At 34.1% G+C, this 27,830-nt stretch overlaps 2 protein-coding genes and 1 long non-coding RNA gene across 14 annotated transcripts in view; 2 read left to right on the top strand and 1 right to left on the bottom strand.

Annotated features, from left to right (window-relative positions):
• ANKRD17 (ankyrin repeat domain 17) overlaps positions 1-22,183 on the top strand; it is a 154,560-nt gene extending 132,377 nt beyond the window's left edge. For all 7 annotated transcript variants that reach the window (XM_006212524.4, XM_015246339.3, XM_015246338.3 and 4 more), the window contains 7 exons: positions 1,041-1,190; positions 2,541-4,174; positions 8,009-8,206; positions 18,592-18,840; positions 19,298-19,476; positions 19,798-19,962; positions 20,679-22,183. In XM_006212524.4, the coding sequence (XP_006212586.2) occupies positions 1,041-1,190; positions 2,541-4,174; positions 8,009-8,206; positions 18,592-18,840; positions 19,298-19,476; positions 19,798-19,962; positions 20,679-20,738 (2,635 nt within the window). In that variant the 3' untranslated portion in view covers positions 20,739-22,183. The remainder of the gene's footprint in view (positions 1-1,040; positions 1,191-2,540; positions 4,175-8,008; positions 8,207-18,591; positions 18,841-19,297; positions 19,477-19,797; positions 19,963-20,678) is intronic.
• A 2,491-nt stretch (positions 22,184-24,674) lies between these two features.
• Positions 24,675-26,345, bottom strand: LOC140700197 (uncharacterized). Its single transcript, XR_012078508.1, has 3 exons — positions 26,304-26,345; positions 25,532-25,587; positions 24,675-24,778 (listed from the first exon to the last, which is right to left on the bottom strand). It is a non-coding gene; the product is annotated as an uncharacterized lncRNA (long non-coding RNA).
• Positions 26,346-26,538: 193 nt separating this feature from the next.
• The window catches only part of COX18 (cytochrome c oxidase assembly factor COX18), a 74,610-nt gene continuing 73,318 nt past the window's right edge, over positions 26,539-27,830 (top strand). For all 6 annotated transcript variants that reach the window (XM_072941282.1, XM_072941247.1, XM_072941265.1 and 3 more), the window contains exons 1-2: positions 26,539-27,018; positions 27,550-27,650. In XM_072941282.1, coding sequence (XP_072797383.1) covers positions 26,677-27,018; positions 27,550-27,650 — 443 coding nt within the window. In that variant the 5' untranslated portion in view covers positions 26,539-26,676. The remainder of the gene's footprint in view (positions 27,019-27,549; positions 27,651-27,830) is intronic.

Here is a 27,830-nt window from a genome sequence, read left to right as displayed (position 1 = left end):
GAAAATATAACATTTTAATTTAATGTTAAATCTAGTCTAAACAAATAATTTCCTTGTTTATGAAAACATAAGTGACTCATTCTTTTTATGGAGAGTTATACTGTATTTCTTTTAGAAATATTCTGTAATTTGACTTGCCAGAAATTTATGCCTACCTTTCCTGAATCCAAATGTTTACAATTGTAATGTAATTTTGCAAGTGTTAGGTGGGTGTTGCTTTTTAAAATTTCCAACAGGCTCTTTTCTTTCCTCACACAGCTTAACGTTCTTTAGCAAGTTTCTCTATTTGTGGATAATCATTTTAATGCCTTTAGAAGAATACAGGGAAAGAGTGAATTTTTACTTTTTTGTTTTGTTTGTTTTGTTTTGTTTTATGAGGGAGAGGTAATTGGGTTTATTTATTTATTTATATTTGGAGGAGGTACTGGGGATTGAACCCAGGACCTCATGCATGCTGAGCATGCGCTCTATCACTTGATCTATACCCTCCCCCTATGAATTTTTAATATTATCCTTTCAGTTATATATTAGAGAATAAAAACAAGAATGAGAGTCAGATACCCAGAGGTGCCCACAAGAAGCCTTTCTTGACTCCTAGGGCTAGATTAGATGCCCCAACCAATGAGTCTTTATGATACCTTATTAGAGCACTTACAGCATCCTGTTGTAGTTTTCTTACTTGGTGTCTACATAGTCAATATAAGTGGGCAGGAACCCTTGTCTATCTTACTTGCCGTTAGTATTTTCATTAACACAGTGTATTTCTACCTGTGTGTGCTTTACAGATATTAATGAAATCGATGAGAGTCAAAAAAGCAAACAGTTTTGGTAATAAGATGAGAAGCTGCAGTAAAGTTCTCTCCCTCTCCCCCTTCCCTTTTTTCTGTTGGCTCATAAGTTACATTTTATCACTTAGAGTGAGAATATCTATTCTGTATTTACAGAAACATATTTTAGTAATAATTCTCTCCCATGTATTTTCATTACAACCTATGATAACTAATGATTTATCTTAATTTATCTTTGCAACTATTAAACAGGTCAAAGAAAGTATCTGTTCCATCAACTGTGATATCCAGAGTGATTGGAAGAGGAGGCTGTAATATTAATGCTATTCGGGAGTTCACTGGTGCACATATAGATATTGATAAGCAGAAAGACAAGACAGGAGACCGGATAATAACTATAAGGCAAAATTTTGTCTCTTACGTTTTTCCTCCTTTGTACTTTTTTGCATGAGAGCTTAATTTATATATAAGCATTTGAGTTTTCAATGGAACTTTGTATTTAATAGGATACTTTTCTTAAATGCAAATTTGATTAGTGTTTGAGAAGATAAATTTTACAGTTTTTTTCTCTAATTCATATGCTTTTATGAAGTATTTCAAAGGACTTTAAAGGAATTTTTCTTTCATGTGTGTGGCAAAGGTTTGAATAATCTTTTCCTTACATGAAATTGTTCAATGGCATTCTTAAAAAGTTATTCTGAGACTTTTAAAGAAGGAGTGGGTTTCTAACACATACTAATTTATAGTTTTCCATCTTTCTCTTAAATTAGCATTTGAGATTTGTTATTCTGAGATTATATCCTTAGAATATGAGCTCAGTAATAGATTTAAATCTGAAGTGGATATTTGTCTTGAATGTTGAAATATATCTATGCCTGAATACCCTTAAAATAAAGATGATATTCTAAGAAATCATAAATTTGGTTGTGAGCAGTAGCTATCCTTCATTGTAACAGGCTGATAGTTACATAGCCTACTTCAAGAGGAAGGAGGCAATTAACCAGCTTTGTTTTGTACTTATCATCCTCTCCTATCTTGCTTATCCCTCTCCTGGGACAGATGTAATCACAACCTACCTTATCCAGAGAAGAGGGGAAACATACTACTCTTTATGTGTAATTTCCCCCTTAGAATTTCCGTAAGACTTTCCTTTTAGTCATATATTTTACTGAATATCAAAGACTAGGGTTTGACCTTATGGCCATTGTTGGCATTGTCAGAATTCCTCTCTGATTTGGAGACATCTGTCAAGAGGTATTAATAATAATCACTCTACTAATAGAGAAACCACTAATAAATGTTATAAATAGGGTCACCTTAGATTCCAGGATTTAAAATAAAATGCTATTTTCTTACTCAGTTGTATTGTTTTTATTGCTTACTTACAGTACTGCTTTTAATATTGACCAGCTGTTTAACTTTATGGTAACAATATAGATTATATAGGATTTTTAAGTGTTTTTCTATTTATAATGCATTTCACAGTAGGAAAATGATTGCTTAGTCTAAGGAAACAATAGTAAAATTAATTTTTGGAAAAGAAATCATTTAGTTTTCCTTTCAAAAATATTGTAGTATGTCAGGACAGTTTATTGCTTTGTTTGCAGAATACCTAAGAATAGTCAGAAAATTGCTGCTTAACTTTCATCTATTCTCTGTATGCATGTATATATACATGCACATGTGAATGAATTTAGGCTTTACATATTAGAAAGTGAAAATTGGACCTAATTTTGTCTTGTCAACTTATAGGGGTGGCACTGAATCAACGAGGCAAGCAACTCAGTTGATCAATGCTCTGATCAAGGATCCAGACAAAGAAATTGATGAACTTATTCCAAAGAATCGTTTGAAAAGCTCCTCAGCAAATTCCAAAATAGGGTCATCAGCACCTGCCACCACTGCTGCTAACAGTTCCTTAATGGGAATTAAAATGACAACTGTAGCTCTATCATCAACATCTCAAACTGCCACAGCACTCACTGTGCCTGCGATTTCTTCTTCATCTACTCACAAAACCATTAAGAACCCTGTGAATAATGTGAGGCCTGGTTTTCCAGTTTCTCTTCCATTAGCATATCCTCCTCCACAGTTTGCACATGCTTTGCTTGCTGCTCAGACTTTCCAGCAGATCCGTCCACCAAGGTTGCCCATGACCCACTTTGGAGGTACTTTTCCACCAGCTCAATCCACTTGGGGTCCTTTTCCTGTCAGGCCTTTGAGCCCTGCCAGAGCTACTAACTCGCCTAAGCCTCACATGGTGCCTCGCCATAGCAATCAGAATAGCAGTGGTTCTCAGGTGAATTCAGCAGGTTCTTTAACTTCAAGTCCAACAACTACAACCAGTTCATCAGCTTCAACGGTGCCTGGTACATCTACAAATGGCAGTCCAAGTTCACCTTCCGTCAGAAGGCAGCTTTTTGTCACAGTTGTGAAGACATCCAATGCTACCACAACAACAGTCACAACCACAGCAAGCAACAACAGCACTGCACCCACAAACGCCACATATCCTATGCCTACTGCCAAAGAACACTACCCAGTATCATCCCCATCTTCCCCGTCACCACCAGCCCAGCCAGGAGGGGTTTCTAGAAACAGCCCTTTGGATTGTGGAACAGCATCTCCAAATAAAGGGGCATCTTCCTCTGAACAGGAAGCAGGTAGTCCACCAGTGGTAGAAACAACAAACAGTAGACCCCCAAACAGCAGCAGTTCTTCTGGGAGTTCATCAGTTCATTCTACTCAACAACAGCCTCCGGGACCTGTTTCTCAGGAGCCAAGACCACCTCTTCAGCCGTCTCAGGTTCCTCCCCCGGAAGTTAGAATGACTGTTCCTCCTTTAGCAACAAGTTCTGCTCCAGTGGCGGTGCCTTCTACTGCCCCAGTGACTTACCCTATGCCTCAGACACAAATGGGATGCTCCCAGCCTGCTCCTAAAATGGAACCCCCTGCTATTAGACCACCCTCTCATGGCACAACAGCTCCTCACAAGAATCCAGCTCCAGTGCAGAATTCATCTGTCGCAGTCCTCAGTGTCAATCACATTAAAAGACCTCACAGTGTTCCCTCTTCTGTCCAGCTACCTTCAACCTTAAGTACACAAAGTGCTTGTCAAAATTCAGTACATCCAGCAAATAAGCCTATCGCTCCCAATTTCAGTGCCCCCTTACCATTTGGGCCCTTTAGCACATTGTTTGAAAATAGCCCTACTTCTGCTCATGCCTTCTGGGGAGGATCTGTTGTTTCATCTCAGTCAACGCCAGAATCTATGCTGTCAGGAAAATCCTCATATTTGCCAAATTCAGATCCTTTACATCAGTCTGATACTTCCAAAGCTCCAGGTTTTAGACCACCATTACAGAGACCTGCTCCAAGTCCCTCAGGTAAGTTTATATTTTCTGACATTCTGCAGCTGCTCATTTACACAGGTGATGTGAAAACGTGGTCATTTTCTAATACTTTTACTCTGTGACAGGTCCAGATAGAGATTGTTGTACTAATTCAAAAGCTGTTGTGAGTGTTTGAGAATGTTTAGTATGGCATTATAATATCTTTTGTATCTTCTTAGAAGCTACAGTGGATTTTATCTTAAATTTAACCATAAATAAATTTCTTCATCAGGTAAACTGCTATCTCTCTCAAAAAAAAGTTTCATATGTTTTCATTTAATAAGATAATGCTATCAAACATTTGCTTTTATTTCAAATTTTAAAATACCAAAGATTTTTAAAATTTGGTTTCACTGCTGATTGTCTTTTTTGTTTTAAAAAAATAATGAGAAAAATACAGAGCTACATAGTTTAATAGGATAGCCACTAACCATATGTGCTATTTAAATTTAAATTAAATAAAATTAAAAATCTCAGTCAAGCTGGCTATTTAAAATTTTTTTCCAATCTTATTTATATAATTGACATACATCACTGTATGAATTTAAGGTGTACAACATAGTGGTTTGATTTACGTATATTGTGAGATATGAATAAATTTAATTACCATTCATCATCTCACATGGATACAATTTTTTTAAAAAAAGAAAAAGAAAATGTTTTTCCTTTTGATGAGAACACTTAGGATTTAGTTTAGCCTCTCTTAACAACTTTCCTTTATATCATACAGCAGTGTTAACAATAGTTATTATGGTTATACATTACATCTCTAATACTTGTTTATCTTAATAACTTTGTACCTTTTGATCACCTTCCTCCAGTTCCCCCTCCCAATACCCATCCCCACCTCTGATAACCACAAATCTGATCTTTTTCTATGAGTTTGTTTTAGATTCCACATATAAATGAGATCATACAGTATTTGTCTTTCTCTCTCTGACTTATTTTACTTAGCATAATGCCTTCATGGCCTATCCATTGTGTCAGAAATGGCAGGACTTCATTTTGAATTGTTTTGTTTTCATGATGGAATAATATCTCATGTGTGTGTGTGTGTGTATATACACATATACATATACATACACATACACATATACATATACATACACACACACACACACACACACACACACACACACCCCCCACAACTTCTTTATCCATTCATCCATGGATGGGCAGTTAGGTTGTTTCCATGTCTTAGCTATTGTAAATAAGGCTTCTATGAGCAAGGGAGTGTAGATAGTGTAGGTATCTTTTCAAGTTAGTGCTTTTGTTTCTTTTGGTTATATTCCTGGAAGTGAAATTGTTGGATCATGTGGTAGTTCTATTTTTAATTTTTTAAGGATCCTCTTTACTATTTTCCATAGTGGCTGTAGGCTAGTCATATTTCAAGTGCTTACTTAATAAGCACATATGGCTAGTAGCTACCGTATTGGACAGCACAGATATCGAACACATCTATTACTGTAAAATGTTCATGTTGGACAGTGCTGATATTTAAAGAGTATCTAAAGATCTGGTTGTGTATGACTGCTTTTTCTTCTTTAGCTTTTTACTTTGAAATATTTTTAGATTTATAGAAGAATTCATCTATAATTATTCCAACTTCCCTGAATGTAAACATCTTACATAACCACAGCATATTTACTAAAACTAAGAAATTCATATTGGTGCAATATAATTAACCAGACTACAGACTTTATACAGTTATCACTAGTTTTTCCAGTAATCTTTTTCTTTTAAAGTGTCCAGGATACCAAGTTGCATTTTGAGCTTTGCATTTTAATATGCAAATATGAATATTTCAAGTAATTAATGATAATTTCATTCCAGAGATAGACAGATGATGGTCCATGGGCCAGATATGGCATACTATGTATTTTTACATTTGTAATTTTTTAATTAAGTTATAACAATTATGTAAGATTAAAAATTTTTTTTTAATTTCAAAAAGAATAATATGTGACACAAAAATAGGACAAATTTCAGTGTTCATAAATAAAGTTTTATTGAAACACAGCTATGCCCATTTATTTACATAATGTATTATGGCTGCTTCCATGCTCTAATAACAGCCTAAAAATATTTATTATTTAGCCCTTTACAGAAAGGTTGCCAACTTGATAGGTGTCATTGAAGGGATGGGATTCTGGGACTAAAAATTTCTAAATTTAATGGAAACTGATTGTTATTTTTACCTATTTCTATAACACATAAATATAAAGAACATGGTCAGTAAATGTTTCTTTGCCAGGGATTGGTTAAAATATTTATGTGTACTTTTAAAACCAATTCGTCTTGAGTACTTAAACAATAAAGTCAATATAGTTTGATTATAAAAGCTTCATATGCTAATTAATACATTGGAAATGCTTTTATATTTCATCTTTATAATAATTGGAATTTAGTGAAAATACTTCACTTTTCAAAAAATGTGAAATCTAAGTAATGTATTAAGAAAGACTAAAGTTAAAGTCTACAGAAAAAGGAAATAAATTCTTGTTTTGCGGAAAAGTAAAGAAAAAGAGGAGCTCCATAAGGAAGTGTGATTTTGTGGGATGTACAGTTGATTAGAGCCAAAATTAGCAATGAGGGTTAACTTGAGAGTCCATCAGAGGGGGATATATTAGATTTAGGTCAAAACAGGTATATTTGCCTTCACAGTTATACCACTATTTCGACACCCTAGAAGATTAACATTAATTCAATAATAGCACCTAAAATGCAGTGCCATCATCCCAAATACATCCTTTATGCCTCTGTGTTTCTTTTTCCTTTCCTTTTGTTCCAACCAGTTAAGGTTTACACATTGCTTTTGACTGTTATGTCTCTTTGGTCTCCCTCTGTCTAAAATATCTCACCACCTTCTTTTGTTATTCTTGACACTGAATCTTTTGAACAGTCCAGTTATACTGAAGAATGTCCTACATTTCAGCTTCACCTGTTTTCTCAATCCATGATTATATTCAGGCTAAGCATTTCTAGCAGGAACATCAGATGGGCAGTGTTTGAATCTCACACTGTATTATATCAGTAGACACTCAATGACAGATTGTCCCTCCATTGCTATAAAAAGCATGGCCAATTAGTTAAGGTGCTACTTATCAGATTTCTCCATTGTAACAAAGGAGAGTAGTTTTTTTGTTTTGTTTTGCTTTGTTTTAAGGTAGCTGTCTTAGGTTCACAACAAAATTGACAGAAAAATACAGAGATTTCCCATATACTCCCTGCCTCCACACAGGCATAGCCTCTTTTACCTCCTTTATTATCAACATCCTCCTTCAGAGGGGTACTTTTGTTACAGTTGATGAACCTACATTCACACATGCTTATCAGAGTCCATAGTTTACATGAGGGTTCCCTCTTGCTGTACATTCTGTAGGTTTGAACAAAAGTCTAGTGACATGTATTCACCATTATGTTATCATCCAGAGTATTTTCAGTGTCTTAAAAATCCTCTGTGCTTTGCCTACTCATTCCTCCCTCCCCTCTAAGTTTTTTAAAGAAAATTTTATGTAACTCTTTGGCCATCAAACCTATTTAAATTCTTGTGTTAATATTAAATCTACATGTATTCTATAATAACTAATAAAATGTCAAAATTAAAATTAAATATAAAATATTTTCCTTGATAATTTCTTTTTTATAGCTATCTTTGTAAAATAAAGGGGGAAATAATGAGTCAGTGGACGGGAAGAAGTAAGCAAGGAAAATTTTTTTAATAATCTAAAATATTTTTGTATTTGTTAGGGACCTCTTAGAATTCTAGGTTTTTCTAATTCTCTTAGGGGTGACTATTATACATTACTACTGTCTTCTATATTATAGGTATTGTCAATATGGACTCGCCATATGGTTCTGTAACACCTTCTTCTACACATTTGGGAAATTTTGCCTCAAACCTCTCAGGAGGTCAAATGTATGGACCTGGGGCACCCCTTGGAGGAGCACCCACAGCTGCTAACTTTAACAGACAACATTTTTCCCCACTTAGTTTGTTGACTCCATGTTCATCAGCATCAAATGGTGAGTAATAGACACTGTAATTCCAGAGGAAGAGTTGAAGGTTTTAAGTTTTTCAAAGCTTGGAATTTTTAAGTTTAAATCTTACCATAATTTAAATACTATAAAAATGTAATTTGTATTAATGACAATCTGAAATCAGGAGAAATTTCAATAGAATTTTTAGGTTTTTTAAATTACTGGAATCAGCCTCAGTTCTATAAAACCTAGAACATTATATTGAAGTTAATTTCTAAGAGGGATCCTTTTCTGAAAATAAAAGATTTTGTTGTGCCACCTATTGATTTACACTTAGTTTTAGTTTTGAGAGTATAACTACCAAGAAGAAAGATTCTAGCCTTTAAAGTAGTATAAATATCATGTACTTTTTGTCTACCTTTAAATTTCATAATCATATAAATAGTATAACTGATTTTGCATTATCAGATCTGTATTTTTAACTGTAGTCAGGCTTTGAAGCAGTGATTAGATTTTTAAACTAAGGAAGATCAGTAGGGAATTTCAAATTAAGTTATCACTAAGGAATTCAACTCATACTAAAAGAATTCTATAGTAAGACTATTGGGTTTTTGTGTTTGTGGTTATTTATTTATTTAGTGGGTATAAAGATATCATATTTCTTTCTCCTTGAGGAAATTTTCATAAGAATAAGAATCCATTTTTTTTAACTACCAAGTTTCTTCTAATTAACAATGTTAGATCCCACTTAATGGAGCCTGGTTAACTGAATGAAAGGATGAAAAAAAAGTATTTGAGAGATATAAATCAAAGTGCATTGCCAGTGAAAGCATGCATTGCCATAAGGTGTGGTCTATAGTGAATTAACATGCTGTATAGTTCTTGTGTTTGTCAAATAACGAGGACAGTCATAGAATGTTAATTATCCTTGTACAAATGTCCCTAAATGAAAAGAAATGGCTTAAGAGAGAATTCAAAATGACTGTGATAAAAACATACCAGAGATAATATAAGAAGTATGAAAATAATGTACCAATATAAGAAGAAAAAAAGTTTATAGCAGTTCTCATTCAGAATACTTTACCTATATTTGAAAAAGCTTCAGAAAATTTCTTAGTGACATAACACTGTATGGACTTATAATTCAGGATGACAAACCAAGCATTCATGTTTATCTCTTTTCCTTCTAGATGTTTCATTAAACTTTGAGCAAAGCAATAAGAGTATGATAATCACACAAATATAAGAAGATGAAAAGGGCCAAGAGAAAATAGTATATTTCTGAAAGATAGAAAGTGGATAAAAGAGTAGTGACTGATTTATGTATCTGTTGAATTAATTTTTATTGAAGTGTTCAGGTGGAGATGCAAAGTTTGAATAAGAAAAAAGGCCTTTTCTCAAGGAACTTTTCGTGGAGATTTAATACTTTTCTAATTTTATATATTGTAGATTTATTTCCTCTCTGTTTTTTTAATTGAAATAAAAAATTTTTAAAAATATTGTAAATCAACTATACTTAAATTAAAAAAATTTTTAAACAATAAAAATTTCTTTCAAATTTTAAAATAAAAAATTTCTTAGGAATCATGGTGAATTGAAATAAAATGAATATAGTATTACATTGGCACTTAGCCTGATTTATCTAAACATAAGCCATTAAATAGAATACTTAAATATAACTCTAAGGAATAACTGATTATGACATTTTAGTCTTAACTATGGCTTTTTATAAGAACTATAGCCTCAGTTATTTAAAGCTGTATTTCAGTACAACACAAATTTCTATATACTAGGGGAATATGGATATTTGTTTTATTTATTTGGTTTATAAGGAAGATTGACAGGTATATATTGAGTGGAAGGTAATTCACTCTGCATTAAAAATTGGTACTTTATCCTAATCTAGGGTTCTCTCCCTTTAGGGCTATGATTTGAAGAGATTTTAGGTCAAGTTTCAATTAAGGAAAAAAACTAAAAGAAAAGTAAAACATTGAGAATTACCAGTGAATCCTTTTTGTAATATAACTAATAACCATATATTAAATAACAACAGTTAATTTATTGAATTTAGGCACTTTTCAAGTTAATTTATCCCCAAAACTGCCTTTGTCAGCAAAATCCTAATATAAACAGGTGATCTTAGATAAGTCATTTCAGTGAACCTCAGTTTTTTCCTATCTGTTAATATTTACCATACTGGATTAGTGTGAGGAGTAAATGGGGCAGGATGGGTATAGCTCAGTGGTAGAGTGCTTGCTTAGTTAGCATGCATGAGGTCCTGGGTTCAATCCCCAGTACCTCCATTAAAAGCAAACAAAAAAACACCTGAATAAAAAGACCAGGCCATAAATATTTTTTAAAAAAAAGTGAAATAGAACAGTATATGTTATCTATTATCACTGGTGGTTTTTTTCCTTTTTGATGATAATGAGGATGATGATGATGACAGTAAGTATTAGTTCTGTTTTCTAATAGTTTTAGAAATGTACTGAAGAACTGGGAACAGAGAAGTAAACATCTTATAAATAGCCAGTAATTAAAAAGTCTGAAACACATTATAAATTTTGAATGATTTTATCTGCTTAGTTTTTTTCTTAGACTCCTCTTAAAATTAATTTTTATCTGTAAATATATAACAGATCTGTATCAGTGTCTTCTGAGTATGTTGAGCTGAAACTAAACCATCACAGGAATAAACATCTTCCTTAAAATGTCTGCATATAGGTGATTCATATTCACCTATCTACATATAAAAATAAGGATAGTTTTTGGTTTTCATGTTCATAAAAAAATAGGAATTGGGAGAAAAGGAGTTAAAATTTTAACATAATTGCTATTGAAATATGTTCCCTGAAAGTTTTTGGTAATCTTTAAAATAGAATGGATTCTCAGAAGCAGAGAATATTTTTAAATATAATAAAAGCATATTTATTGATATGAATTTTTATTACTTTAGGAAATACAGAATTTGAAATTCTTGAATGAAATTCACAAAGTATCATAGGTTGCATATGCCCATGGGGTTTGGTGCATGGGTTTGGGGGATTTGTTTGGTTTTGGTTTTGTTTTATTTTCATTAGATTTTTTTGTTGAAAAAGCATTGTGGTTTTTCTAACAATGCAGCCAATACAGGTTAGGTTTTTTAATACATTGCTAATTAATACAGAGTGCAATTGAAGCCATTAACATTGCTTTCTTTGGTACATTCCAACAACTTTGTTTTAGACAGTTTCCAAAAATTTTAAACTTAAAGAAAAGTTGAAAGAATAGTTCAATAAGTATCCATATTCCTTTCACTTAAAATTACCATTTTTTAAACATTTTACTGTTTTAAAGTAAGGTTCAGAAATGACAGTTCAGATCTAAAAACTTAATTTTGCATCGCTTAAACGTAAGACCATTTTCTTACACATCTACAATACCATCATTAAATATCTAATATATTAACATGAATTCAGTAATATCCTCTGATAATGCAGTCTCTAGTCATGTATCCCCGGTTGTCCTAAAACACTTTTTATACATTTTTTTCCCTTCTGAACCATGAACTACTTAAGGTAAACATGTTGTGTTGGTTATCTCTCCAAAGTCTTTTAAGAATAGCACAAAGAACTCTTGTATATTTTTTGGATTCACCAGTTAACATGTTGCCACATTCCTCCCTTTCCCCACCACTATCCCTGTGTGTGAGTGAATGAGTGTGTGTGTAGTATAGTCTGTGTATAGGGTTTTTTATCCTGAACCAGAGTTAGTTACAGATACCCAGCTGATTTCCCCTAAATACTCCCAAATTATAATATTTTGGAAGAACAAGAACATTCTCTTCCACAACTACAATGCAGTCATCAAATACAGCAAATTTTACATTACTACATTATTTTTTAACACTTTTTATTTATTTATAATCATTTTACAATGTTGTGTCAAATTCCAGTGTAGAGCATAATTACATTACTACATTATTACCTAATATATAGTCCGTATTCACATTTCACCAGTTGTTCCAATAAATATGTTTATTATTCCTCTCATTCAAGATTCAAATCAGTATCACAGATTGCATTTAATTCCCGTAGCTTTTTAGTTTCAATCTGGAACTATTTCCTCAGCCTTTCAAAGAAAGACTTTGTTAAGATTACGGGTCAGTTGTTTGATAAAATGCCTCAGTTTGCTTTTCAGACATTTCTTCATGATTAAGTTTGTATGTTTTTGACAGGAATATTAGTATTAGTCAATGTTGCATCCTTCTCAGTGTATTACATTAGAAGGTATAAAATGTCAGTTTGTGCTATTACTGATGCTTTGATCACTTGGTTCTACACTGTCAAATTGTTGTATTTCCCTTTGTAATTTGTAAGTAATCTTTGGGGAGTTTCTTTGACTGTTCTTATTCCTCATAAGATTTTCAGACAGAGTATAAAGAGTGTAAGGGAATGGGGGAAGAAGTAGCACTTATCTCAGTATAAATAATAGTTTTATTTTTGTAACCATGTCAATGTTTATAAATTTAAAACAAAATCAACTTTGATGAAGAAAAAAACATTAAAATTGAATATAAGTAGAAATAGGTAAACCTGTCTACATTTTAAATTATTAACGTAAACTTACCAAAAGAAAAATAAACAATTCAAAAAACTCTTGAACACAGTACTCTGTATGCCCTTCAGTCTAAAGACAAATAGACTTCAGACAAATCTCCATTTCTGTGTAGGACATTTATTTTTTATAATATTATGGATAAGCAATTCTAAAATTATATAGATTATATTGTGGGATTGAGCAAATGAATAAATAAGTATATTGATGATGAAGTGATCCAGGGTTCTCACTGTAAGAAATGTAGAGAGAAATGTAGATTAGAGTAAGCCAAGGAAGAATCCTATGGACTGGACTGGAATTAGAAGATCAGTATTAACTCTTGATTTTTAAATGACGTATGTATTGGATTGAATCATATAAAATTGCCATTTTTTCCCCTAGTGCTATCTACTGAAAGGGCTTAGAAGCAGTGAGTTTTCGGTAGCATTGTGCACTATGTGTTAAATATTTTAGTCCACTAAAAGAAACTAGGGCTCCTTGGGGAAATAGCTGATTTGAGAACTGGTGCAGAGAAAGTATAAGGGGAACCTGCAAAAGTCTTATAGTGTCGGAAAGTAATTATATAATTAAGTGCTCAGATGATGGGGACATGTCAGTAAGGACACAGGAGGCAGCTTGAAGGGGCTCTCACTGGCCAAATTCAGGGTATTTTGACCATCAAAGTGAATAATGTCACCGCATTGAATAAAACTAATATCCATGAGAATATAATAATTATAAATAAAATTTAAAAATTTGAAGTACAAGAGAGAGAATGTTCTTCTTTACAGTATAATGACAACTCATAAATGTAGAAGGAATTATAATTTGAGTTATTTTGCAACTATTAGATTGATTCAGGCAAGGCTCATTTTTACCTTTAATACTGAATTTCTAATTAGTTTGTATTATCCTAACGTAATGTAAGTCTTAATACTTTTTAATGACCATTTAGTTTGTTTTGTCTGACTTCCAACTCTTCTTTAGGTAATGTGTCACATGAATGTAATTTCATATTTTTCTTTCTTTATGATAGTCTTTTAAAATTTTGTTTTCAGTGTTTATCTAGGTATTTTCTTAAAAGTTGCCATTCTGGATGCTGTTGTAGGACTAATCACAGAAACATGAACTTACTTTTCACAATATATTTATCTGGTTTTAGTACTTGAATAGGTTTTATCACATTTTTCCGTACATTCCACTTCTCTCTTCCCTCCTCCTCTTTAGGATGTCAGGACATGATATTAGGACTCTGGCAAACTAAGTTGGGATGTCGGGGACATGGGCCCCTTCCTTAAAAAAAAAAAAAAAAGAAAGAAAGGGAAGCAAAGAACCTTTCCTGAGGCCCCAGAACAACAGATTGGTGATGCCCAAGTACCTTCTGCATACAGGTTGGGCAGAGATCACTTGAGCCTTTATGCCATTCAAACTGCTAAGGTCTAACCTATCAACACTCAACCAGTCGGTGCATTGTTTACTGATCACTGTCTCTGGTCTGTGAGCTTCAGTCCTTGGCAACTTTAGTCAGTGAGCCATTTTGACATTCAGTCTTATAAAGCTTTTGTCGGGTCAAAAAGCAGTAAAAAAACATTACAGTTTTGAAAGGAAAAAACTAATTTTACATTGTGACCCAGTATACATGAACATGTGTGTGTAACTGAAATATATTTACAAAACAATATTTATCCTCACAGTATATATAACATGCTGGTATTTTCTATTGTTCTTTTACCTTAAAAAAATTTTTTGTGTTAGTCATGACCAGCCACATTTATCTCATTATCTACTATGGTTTAATCAACACTGAACTGAAGCATGAAGAAAGTACTGTGTAGTTTTCCTGCAGGAGCACTTTTTCCATTTGTAAGTCACACTGCTCTTTCAATTTGAATTCAGGACCCTGTTGTCATTTCAAAACTGAAGTGGATTTACTGAAGCTTAAGATTCAGGATACCTCATTTGTAAGGGCCTCTGCCAAGGTCCTATACCTAATTTTGTATTCTTTTTCTAAAGACAGATTCCTTAGATTGCATAGGATCTCACAACACTTCTAAAACCTGTTTTTTCTCTAATAATATAAGTTGGCATATTTTAAAATAATATGACTCTGGATTAGATTTTGCTTGTTTTTTTTTCCAATTTAAGAAATTATTATGATTAGAGGTGAGAAAAGAAATTAGAATAATCAGGCTCTTTTCATTGCAAGGAATATAGACCTACCCAACGAATCTCCAGGGAAATGGTGTTTAAGGTTATATAGGGCCATCTTCAGAACTATCCAGAATTTGTGACTCCTATTTTCCATCACTTTAGTTAGAGGATTTATGGTCTCTCACTCATGATTTGTTTTCTTGTGAGTCTCCTCTATTTACTCTCTTTACACCTAGGCTTCTTCATTATCTCATCTTGTATATGGTCCTCAAAGATTAAATTCATAGTTGATTAAACAAGTCTTTCTCTGTTTACCAATTACCTTCCTGTATGAGAAATATGATTGGCTCAGTTCATACGTTCAAGTACAGTCATGTCAGTCACAGATAGTTGGCTTGCCTGAAGTAGATCATTCTTCATTCAGATGCTTGGCAGTCGTCCAGTAAAGCCATCAGGGAAAAAGCAGAAAACAGTCATCTGATTAAAAACAAACAAACAAAAACTATGGCTAGTGAGGTGGCAGAATCTGTGAAATCCCTTAAATGAGATGAGTCAGCAGGCAAGCCTACTTACTTTCTACATTTGAACAAAATATGGAGGGTTCCTGTTATTTTGCTTTGGTTTTGTTTTTTGAAGGCTACAGGATAGGAAAGAGAAACTAGCTCTAACACAGAGGTTAGGGAGAGCTCCCAAGGATGACTCTGAGGGAAGGTAGGATTCATTTGTCCTTCCTTCCATCAGCCCTTCCTGCTTAAGCAGCCTTCCATCCTTGCTTCCTTCTTGCCTGCCACCTTTGACTGATTGTGTCTTCATGTTAGTTTTCTGGATTGGCTTCTCTCAGGTATATAATTGTGCCCTTTCAATATGTAGTTTAAAAAACAAAAAACAGAACTTTGTTCATCCTTTGTGTTTACAACTTTTTGTGTTCCCTGCAGTTCAATTTAGTCTTTTCTGGAATATTATTTCATTTCTAATACTTTCCTGAGTTTTGTTGTCTTGTTTCCAGTTTTACTAATTCTGAATTATGCTGTCCTTTCAAATCTTTCTTTTATTTCTTTCAGCTCACTTTGGGATTTTAGATTATAGTCTTTTTCTGATGTGCCTTTAGAATATTAGAATATAGCTTTCTTTCTGGCATGCTTTTGTTATCTACCAAATTTTGTGGGTTCATATCTCTTTTAGTTCTTTGTATACAATTCTATTCTGTTTTACATTTTTAAATGAACTGAGTCTTCCTGAGCTTTTAGAAGGAATAAATTGATTAAGACATTTTTCCTACTTTAAGGACTCTAGAATTTCCTCTTACTGGGAAATGTGCAAAAATATGGTCTTGTACTTTGTTAAATCTCCTTGCTTTGTTGTCCTTACTCATCTATCCAGCCTACCCACCCACCTCCACCTCTGCGCTACTCTTGACTGGATCTTCGCTTTGCTTTACTTTTGTTTTCTCTTTCCTGTTCAGTTTGGAGTCTGTTCCCAGAAGTTTCCGATCAGTGTAGGACTTTATCCTGGCAAGGGGCTTCAGCAGGTACCTATAAGAAGTCATAGGGCCCTTGTTGCTCCAGCTTCCTCAAACCTTATTGTGAATCCTTTGCAATCACCCGCACATAGGCAGAGCTCTCCCACTTTCACCTGCTGTTCTCAGATTGGCCTGCCCTGATTTCCTCTGAATACCTGTGACTATTTTGTGGTTCTCCTGTTTTCAGTTCTGGAGAATTGCTTCCTTCCACATAGATGCTGATACTACATGAGTCTTATAGCTGTTGGTGATTTGTCTCTATTCACTTGTATTTTTGGATTCACTTGGATATGTTTTCTGTTAGTTTTGTTATAAATGTTATCCATGGATTTTAGGCTTTGCTAACTTAATGACTGTTTTTATGGGAGGATTTGGAAAGAATCAAAACCTTTGCTACTGCTACTTCCATCATCCTAGAATTCCCTCTTATACCAGTGTAATTTTAAGGTGAATTTTAAAATACTTCTAGTTGCTTTAAATACATCTATGCGGCTTTTCCATTTTCTTATGATTTGTTAAAAGTAAATGCTGTAAAGTAATGCTAATGTATCCATGACCACAGGAGATACATTTTAATTTTCCATTAGAGGGTAATAGTTTTCTTGGTTTACTTTTACAGATAACAAGTCCATATGTTTCATGTTTTTATTCCCCAATAAAGTCAAAATCCATATAATAAATTATAATTTATAGAGTACTTTAGGATTCATTCCTTTTAAGTTAATAGTCACTACCTCTCATTGAGTGGTGGTACTATCAATTTAACCAAAACAGACCTCTACAAGCACTAGTAAGGTGGAATTGATCTCCACAGTACTTTCCAATTGTATGATTTTAAAGTATATCTGAGAAGTATTTTTTGAAACATATTCAGGTCATTAATATTACTGAATTTTTCTTTTTCTTCCAAATTCCTTGAAAAGTATCTGAGGAAATAGAAGTACAATTCTTATATGCGTACAGATAGATAGATTGATTTTGTAAATTTATTAGCTACTTGAGTCCCTTTGGATGGAAACAGACACAGACACACACATATTTACCCACATACACATACATATAGAAAACTTAAATGTAAAAATAGTTAAGGAGGGAGGGTATAGCTGTGTGGTAATGCATGCCTAGCAAGCACAAGGTCCTGGGTTCAGTCCCCAGTACCTCCATCAAAAAATAAGTAAGTAAACTTGATTACCTCCCCCCGCAAAAAAAAAAAAATTAAAAATAATAGTAAAGATAGTTAAATGAAAAAATATCATTAAATGATTGTCACTAGGGCATACAGTCAGACAGTTATGAATAAATTTTAGCTATGAAGGTAACTGTTCTGACTTTTAAGATTCAAACTCCTCCAGAATTTAAACTATTTAAATTTAAATGTGCTTGATATTTAAGGTTTTCACAAGAAATAGTTATGGTTGGTTGTTTTTGTTCTTCTTCTCTATAGTGTATAAAGAGATTAAATCACTAATGAGTACTCCCAAATTGCCTGTATTAAGAACTAGCCTTGTTTTGATAAGTAAAGCTTAAATTGCCATTTCTAAAAGTGTGTTTTGTGGAATATCCACAAGATAAAATAAAACAGTTGGGATATGAAGTATAGTCTTCTGTTGGTGTTTTATCAGCATATTAAAGTTTTGTAAAGTCTTGATTTAAAGAAACATTTTTTTTTAAGCTAGATTTTCTGAGTTTGTTAAGTACCTAAATGTCTTTGTTTTTTTCATCATAACATACCAAGGGACAAATTTTCCCAAGGAAGATAGCTTGAGAATTGCCAATACAAGCAGTGATTTTTTCCAACCTCCATTTTGTTGTTGTTGTTATTGTTGTTTGTTTTTTTAACTTAACCTTTGTCTTCTCATTGCTCTGGTGTTATATTTTGCTCACTGTCAAGGAGTAAATTTATTTAAATATTAATTAGTGTGTAGTTGTAGTATTCACATCTTCACATTCTGCTGTCATGAAACTAAATGGGAAAATTGTGAGCTAAATTAAAAAATAACTGTGATGTCATAGAACTTTAACCAAATTTTAATATACGTAATTTATTATTTAAGCATTATTTTCATATTTCATTTTTCCTCAAAGAATGCGTGTTTAAGTGTCTTCAGAATTTAAGATTTTGTTTTTCAGAATTACAAGCCCTATAGATGATATGTATTTTATTTCAAAATATCTTCTCTAGATTCTCCCGCACAGTCAGTATCTTCTGGAGTTCGTGCACCTTCTCCTGCCCCCTCATCAGTACCTTTAGGGTCAGAAAAGCCCAACAACGTCTCTCAGGACAGAAAAGTTCCAGTCCCTATTGGGACAGAACGTTCTGCACGTATCAGGCAAACTGGAACTTCAGCTCCATCTGTTATTGGGAGTAATTTGTCCACATCAGTAGGGCATAGTGGCATCTGGTCCTTTGAAGGAATTGGTGGCAATCAAGGTATGATATGCTATTCTGCTTGCTGGAAATTAAGTTTATGCATTTAAAATATTTTAAGTAGTATATAACTATCATAGGCATTGTTTTAAAAAACCTGTGATTCGCTTTGTTTTGACTAATCAGTTTATTTAAGTTTTGGAACATTTTACTTTATTTTATCATGTTAAGGAGATGTTAATATTTCCTTTAGGGCTCTTTAGCTTTCATCTTATCTTTTTTTTTTTTTTTTGTAACACAAAGTGTTTAGGTTACTTTATTAGGCTATAATATCACTATCTACAAACATGGAAATACTGCAGTAAATATGTAAGAGTAGGTCATTCTGAAGGAATTCACAATTCAGTGTGGAAAATATTAGAAATATATGTGTATATATTTGTTTGGTTTTTTTTTTTTGCTGTTTTCTGATTTTAAATATCACCAATTATTTTTTTCTGCCTCTTTTGTTTTCCCTCAGACAAAGTAGACTGGTGTAACCCTGGGATGGGAAATCCTATGATTCACAGGCCAATGTCTGATCCAGGAGTGTTTTCACAGCATCAAGCAATGGAGCGAGAGAGCACAGGAATTGTAACTCCTTCTGGTACATTCCATCAGCATGTTCCTGCAGGATACATGGACTTTCCTAAAGTTGGGGTAATGGTGATTTAAATAAGCATTTGTATTATTTCTAGATGTTTTCCTTACTATTAGCCTTATTTAACTTCCCACTTTCCCATAAGCATTTGTGAAATGATGCTGGAGCTTTGGCTTGGAATGATAGGTCAAAGGCTGGCTAAAATATAAATATTTATAAATCTTGATTTTGTCCCAGTGGTTTAGAGAAATGTTTTTTAACAAAATATTTTTTATATAGTAGACTTATAGTATCTTCTATCTAATGCTAGAAGAAATCATATAATGGAAAATAATTTTTATATCACAGATTGCATAATCTTTGTTTTCTCCTTTTTTAAGGGTATGCCTTTTTCTGTGTATGGGAATGCAATGATTCCTCCAGTAGCACCTATTCCTGATGGTGCTGGAGGACCCATATTTAATGGCCCTCATGCTGCGGACCCCTCTTGGAACTCCCTGATAAAGATGGTTTCAAGCTCCACAGAGAATAATGGCCCTCAAACGGTAAGGCTGATCATTGAGTGATCATTTACTTAGTGTTTATGGGATGCCAGTACAAACAGGATACAGATAAATCATGGTAGTGAGAGAAAATGGCAAATATGGGCAGTTGAGGAAACTGTGGAAAATTTAATATAGCTGAAATATAGCAGAGGGATGTGAAAAATGGTACCAGAGGTAGTGGTTTGAGGCTAAAATTATGAAAGACGTTATATAACATATTCCATTGGGTAGCAGATGTTAAGTAAAAGATTTTAAGTTGCAGAGTATTGTAATGTAATTTTATGTATCAAAATTTGCTAGTGTGAAAAGGGCCATCTAGAGGTTATTTATTAAAAGTATTTTAAGTGCCAAAACAGTATATAACTGTGAAAATGCACAGAAATGGTTGTATATTTTAGCTTATTGTGGTATATGTTTAGTATCTCTGATTCATTTTCCTCTCACAATCAGCAACCTGTATGTACTCAGATAATGGTCCTTAAAAAATACTGATAAATCAGATCCTGTTTGAGGGATAAAAGGAGAGGCAAGGAAACAACAGATAAAAGTGGTTTCTTGCTGTTTTTCTTCATTATCTCTCAGTATGCTGCAGATTGACTGAGACTTAGCTGTTTTAGTTCATAAATATTAGGAGACTTCCTTAGTGTTTAAGAGTTTTGTTTTAATCAAATATATGTTAAATGTGTATTAATAAAATGCATGCTCTATATTCATAGGTGTGGACTGGACCCTGGGCACCTCACATGAACAGTGTGCATATGAACCAGCTTGGCTGATGAGGATCAGCTTGTTAGCCTGCAGATTCCTTTTCATTCAGAGGAAATCACAAGTGGCCGAAAAAAAATTTATGCTCCCAAATCATTCTACTGATGTGCTTGACTGAAGTGTGTAGGCTTTTTGCAGAAGAACTTACTAACTGACCTATTTTCTGTGAACATTTGTGACTGCCCATTCCCCACCATCATCTGTTTTACCTTAGTTAGCATTTTTCTTATCATTTTTCTTTTTTTCTTTCCCTCTTCCCCTTTGGACATAACTTTCTGTTGAAGCTGTTCTTTGGCTGGTTGGTTTTAGTACTGTAAACTGCTTCTGAGCAAACACGGAAATTTAGCAAAATTATGTAAACTTGATCCTGAAGTTTTAGAATGGCAAATAAATGTACAATTGTTTACATAACAGAAAAGGCTAAGCAGAAAGTAAATTTCAATATGTCAGTATAGAGGCTCTACTTTATGTAGACTTAAATTAATGTGAGATATGTACCTTCATATTCAGAAATCTGGATGTTTCCTTCATACATTAAACTATTAATAAGTATAACTTTTCTGCTTGTGTAATTTAAGTATACAGTAAAACAATGGGCATTATTAGTGAATGTTTCCCGACGTTGGCTTTTAAAATACCATGTTGCTCCCTTTTGAGTTTGTCTGCAGCAAGGCACATATAGAATAAGAAATTTATCACTTTTTCATGTCTCTTTTATTACCTTGTCACACCTTTAAAACTAATACACACTTCTCTCTCCACTCTTTTTTCTCTCCTCACCCTTACCACTAATACCAGTAAAATTTTCTTGCTGATCGTGAAATAATGCTGTAAAGATTTTTACTCTAATGGCTGCTACAGAGAGATGGAAAACCTTCATCATCACCTGTGGTTTCTTCTGACCATAAAAACATTCAGTCTTTCTGAGAATTTAAAAAGCCACTATTGTTCCCAGTCAGCATATACAAACTCTTAATATACTGTTTATTAAACAACTCAGTGTACTATTGGATAACATTGATTCTTAACTTTGGCTTTTGAGTCATCAGGAGTCAACATAAAAATTTCCAATTTTCAGTAATTTAGTGGGAAGTTTTTGGTTTTTTTTTCAATTTTAAAGGCTTCTCAATCTCTACACTTGTATGTTACCAGTGAAAAGGATCAACAGCTAAGTTGGGGCAAGTAATAAAATAAATTTTGTATTTGTCATTAAGACAATTTATGGTAGACATGAATACACAGATTACAAAGTGAAGTCTCCATTTAACTTGTTTATATAAGACATAGGGCCACACTAAATTACTCAGTGGGATTTATATATTCAGTTCACTTGAAACAATAAACAGTAATGTATCCAAGAAGAATATGTGTCCTACCCTGTCTCCTGTGGAAAATAAATTATATGGCTGAAATGTAAAAGAAAGTAAGCATAAAAGTTAAGTAATGTATATATCAACCTGTCTTTTTTTTAAATTAGACATAAATTCCACACTGTTGAAACACAGACATCAACTAAAATTCAGATAGGTCAGATGACAATATTAAATATGGTTTCTTAGCTGTTCAAATAAATGAAATGCTTTCTTTACTCTGGTAACCTAAGTAAAGAGTAAAAAGAAGATTTCTCAAACATATCTAGAAGTTTGTAAACAACACATTTATAGCTTTTAATTTAGGAAGTGGTCTTAGAGTACATAAATTTGGTTTTCTACCTATGATTGGTATGACCAAATTTAAAGGAAAAGCTCAATGATATCCTACATATAAATATGGCTATGACATAAAATTACAGCACTTTACTAAGAAAGGGGGTATAATGATATTTAACAGAGTATTTTATGTATGACTTTTACCATATCATATAATTTTTTGCTTAATTTCTCTCCTGTGTTTACTAGGGCTATTTTCTAGTTAAAATAATCCTGCTAAATAACAGATATACCTAGTATTTATCACAACATATGAGTTGTGTTGACTCACAAAACTGAATTTCTTAGGATGGGATATCTTACTAAAAGTGAAGAGAAAAAAACTTATTTTTTTTTACTTAAAAACCATATGACAGAGGGATATTGAATGGAATGCTCCTTATTTAGTTTTGGGAATCAGACTTGTTAAATAAAATACCATGGTTTTAGAAGTCTGTACTAGGAACATTTTTTTCAAATACATTGTTTATATTTCAGATGTAATGCAGTGCATTTTTATTTGAACAATAAAAAAACAATCTTTTGAGACCACGCAGGTCTTTCCCCCCACCTTTGAAAGTATGTGGTATGTGTAATTGCAGACTACATAATGTATTTCTTTTCACTTACTCTTTTAAGAAGTAATTTAACTCTTGGAAATAACAGTTAGGTTAGTTCATACCTTAAATCTCCAAATAGTTAATATCTCAGTTACTGTGTAATCTGTTCATACCAACCATTCCATTTTCGAGATGATTTTGTTTACTAGTGCCAACAGAATCCCTATTTCATGCTTTTTCAACATATATTTCAACGTGTATCAATATATTCCCAAAAGGTGATTTTAGTATTCATGTGAAAGATGTTTTCCCTTCTGTTTCCTGTTACCAAAAGTTAAATCATTTTATTTTATTAGTAATTGAAAATTAATTTTTTGGTAAATTACTATACTTAGTCATTTTTCCTCTCAGGGAAGAAAAGGAGGTAAATAGTTTACTAACTTCCTGTCTTGTTTTTCATGAAAATATTATTCCATCTTTCTTTTGATTCAAATGACCTAAATACACATTTATTCATATTATTCACTTTATTTTTAAAACAATCCAAAGTGTTAAACAGGGAAACTCAAAATCACAAAACTTCAGATCCTCTGATTTATTCAACGTATTTTCACTTAGATGTTTTTCAGAAACACTCTTATACACACAGTTCTGGAATTACAGAACAGAACATTTGAAGAATGCCAAAACTTTCAAATATCAAATTTTAAAATCAGGATTATTTCAAAATGATTAAAATATCAAAGGAAAACCTAATTCACTGTTTTTCATCACTAATGCAGAGATTCAGTATTCCATTACTCAATATATTTTTACTGTAGATAAATGAATCTATTCAGATGTCTTTTAATATTAATGTTTGGTATACTTACATTATATTTGGTAAATTCTGGATACTCCTGAATCTCTGGCAGTATACATCCCATTGATAAATACTTCCTTAAATAAGTCACAACACTCAATTAACAGGTTTTGTGAGTTAACGTATTAATTCCAGATGACTGGAATTTAGGATGAGAGTATCATTAATGCTTTAATACTATCTACTGTGTAATACACCTTGATTGCAAAAATACCATCACTTGTATTTTGGATGAGTGAATATAGAGAAAAGTGTGACACAGCGGCTTTGACATAAATAAGAATTTATTTCTGTAACAACTGGAATATAGGACTATTAGACATGTTATAAAAGGTTTCATATTAGACTTCTACCTTTAAATGAATTCACACTTTTGAAAGGTAAACAATTTTGCATGCTCAATACTTAAGAATCAATAATAAGATGATACGAGGGGATATTAATAAGAGGAAAAGGTAATTCTACATTAGATAGCTTTGCTTTTGAAAAGTAATGCATTAAAAAAATTGGAAAAAGAAATTAAATCTGATTCCAAGGGATCACTTTAACAATTGCTTGTGAAAATATCCTTTAAAAGTTCTTTAGTCAAACATTTCAGAAGGCATATTTAGGAAATAAGAAATTAAAACGACTGTACATATATACAGTCTATGTGTATAATAGCATATATTCACATTTTGACCTCCATTCCTGTGTTCAGCACTGTAATGGATAAGAATTTCAGGAACTGAAGAAAGTAAATGAAATACAGTCTCTGTTTTTAAGGAGCTTAAGTAAAGTTTAGAAAAAAGTTAGCTGTGTGATGTAGTAATAATAAAAAAGAATAGGCCAGTCATATTGAACTTTTAAAAAATGTTTAATGTGTCCATTTGAAACGTATTACGGTTGATATGATTTCAGTTGGTTGGTTTGCCCAGTATTTGGTCATTTTGTACTGTATTCTGCAACCCAAAAGATACCAGGTGTTACAATGTTTGTTACCAGTACACAAGATACACATGAGTGCTAACACTTCACTTTTGCATTGGGTTTTATCATTGACAAATAGTTCTCCCAACATTCTCTACCAAATAGACAGCAAATTCTGATCATTCCCATTATCCAAATTTAAGAATACATGTTTATATGTATGAAATTAGCAGGTTAAATATGCATAAATTTTACTTAGATCAAAAAAACTTGTTAACAGTGGAACATTTTTAAAAGAATGTAATTTGTGACCCCAATATGTAGCAGAAAAGGTGGGCCTACACTGATTGAAGACGTCCCAGTCCCAACCCCTGATACACTCCACAGAAGGAATTTGAGGAGTAGCTTGAAAACTCTTAATTTAAATTATATGAACTGTGCATGCATGAAGATTTTTCATTTTAGGATCTTTTTTCTTTAATCAACTTTTCTCCTGGATATTAGAAAGTCAGAGTCCCTCCGCTTAAGTGCCACTGTGGAAGGGCCAACTCCTAAATGTCATCAGTTCCCTGGAAGGAGAGGAATGCAGCTGCATAGAAGTTGCTGCTTAACTCCCACAATCTTTAGGCAAGGATACTTCCACCTAAAATCAGTAGTCAGTAGCAACCGGTTGCCTTTTTTTTTAACTTGACGAATGAATAGGGAGATACGCTTTTAAAAAGGAAATTATATAGCATATATTGGGATGTGTGTGTTAACATTTAAAAATTCACATATGAATTTACCAGTCAATTTGAAGGAGGATGACGTCCAGAATCCAGAGAAAAGAGTATCTGGTACCCTTGGGTAAGTTCATAATGAAGCAAAAACAGTAGCTAAGTTTGGTGTAACCCCAACATTGGTCAGAGCTCACGTCTCAGTCAACATTTTATTCCTCACGACACAATCTGGCCTCTAGGTCTAGGAGTGAGCCTTCTCTGAGGAAACTCCTTTATGTCATTCCAGTGTGCTTGCTGTTGCCAGGAACTCACAACTAAAAACTAGTCTTATGTACATTTGGCCTATTCCTTTCAACCGGCAGACTCCTCATGTTGCTGCTCAGGCTGTTGAAAGCTCATATAGGATATATGTTATGCCCCAGAAAGGAATTCACCGCGCTGCCAGTGATAATTCCACTTAATTCAGGAGATGGTACTTGACCCTTAATATAAGAGTTTGCTGCTCTTTATAATGAAAGCTAAAACACTGAACTTGGGTCTGAAAATGACTATTAAAACGGATGAGCCAACTAAAGCTTCACACCACAGACTAAACTATGTCTAGTGCTGATTACAACGGGGTGGGCCAGAAACACATGCCTCTCTCCAAACTGGCATTTCAGCAATGTGTTGACTCCTGTATACCATAAACTATCTCAACCTCTAGCGGAAGCAATCGGGAGCACATAAAGAGCTGGGGAACTACCCTCTGATCACACACACACACACACATAAAACACATCCACAAAGCTTAACCCGTGACACGATTAGCTTAAGTGAAAAAAATGTAAAGGCATACGCAGAAGACCGGCTCTCTTAGGCGAGAACTTCCTAGAGAACGCCCCGCCCTGCTCAGGGCAACAAGCCCCGCCCCCGATTCTGAAATTCCTTTTGGCCTCTGAGGAGCTCCACGCCAGCAGCGCCAAAGTACCGTGTGTGCGCAGTAGGCCTGCTCAGTGCCGCGTGGGAAAGGCGGGACTTCGCTACCATCTGCGTCATCTCCAGCGCGACGCAAGACGTCACCGGCTTGACTAGGAAGATCAATTGTGGCTGCCGGCGCGCCCACGCCTACTTTATGCGCGGGGTCGCCGGCGCATGCGAGGAATAGTCTCGGCTGCGCGATACTACTCCGTCGGGAGGTCCGCGTGTCCAGCTCCTTGGTGGTGGCAGACATGCTGTGCCGGCTCAGCCTTCGGTGGCTACGGCCGCTGCCTGCCCTGCGGCTCGGGGCCCTGGGCCCGCAGCTCGCGCCCGTCCTAACGGGCGGCATGAGGCGCTCTGCTCTGCCAGTGTGGGCAGCCTCGTCAGTCTCTGCAGTTGCCCCGGGTGGCGCGGGAGGCTGGTACGAGGCCCTGGCTACGTCGGCTCCGGTACAGGGCGCGGAGGAGCTGCTGCTCTGCGCGCACACCGCCACGGGCCTGCCCTGGTGGGGCAGCATTCTCCTCACCACCGTGGCCCTGCGCGGCGCCGTCACGCTGCCCCTGGCCGCCTACCAGCACTACATCCTGGCCAAGGTGAGGCTTAAGATCCCCAGATAGCTTCCGGAGTGCTGCGTGTTAATCAGCACCAATACGGCAGTGAGCTACTTTACAAAAGAATTAACATAGGACAGGAAATAAATGCAAATTTTGTGTGGTTGCCACAGAGCGTGTTAAATACTATTAATTGACTTCTGTTTCTTGGTTTACATTACTGGGAAATCCAGGGATTGAAACATTAAAGTGCAGAATGCAGTTCTCATTTATTCCTTAAAATAACCCTATGAAGTAGGTGCTGTTATACATTATGTATGTAAGGGGACAGGACTTTAGAAGTTAAATAATTTGCCCAAGATCACACAGCTAAGTGTACACGCTGGAATTTGAATCTGGTTACAGCTGAGGATATCTTAAATTAGTGTCATATACTCAGACTTAAGGTTTCTTGACATGACCAGTGAACCACATTTTTAAATGAGCTTGAGGAACTAGAAAGTAAAATCATAAATGGTTATGAATAAAGGTCTTTTGTGTGCCCATAACAAAGTGTATTTTTTCTTTAGCTAGGTGGAAAATTTGCAGCCAGAAATAAAAAACATTGCAAGGCATCTTAACCAAGAAGTTGCAGTTCGCGCAAATCAGTTGGGGTGGTCCAAAAGAGTTGCCAGGTAAGCTAATTTTATGCATATAAAACCATGAATATATGTATGTATGTGTGTATATATATAGACACAAAATGTATACATGATATTTATTACAGATTTGTGTATTCTGTAGCTTTAGCAGCAAAGTAGTTCTTTCTAATAAGTTTATGTGGCATGATAGTTTTATATACTGGACTGAAAGGA

This window comes from Vicugna pacos, chromosome 2, assembly GCF_048564905.1.
Source record: "Vicugna pacos chromosome 2, VicPac4, whole genome shotgun sequence".
NCBI lineage: Eukaryota > Metazoa > Chordata > Mammalia > Artiodactyla > Camelidae > Vicugna > Vicugna pacos.
This window is presented reverse-complemented; position numbering and strand designations above follow the sequence as displayed.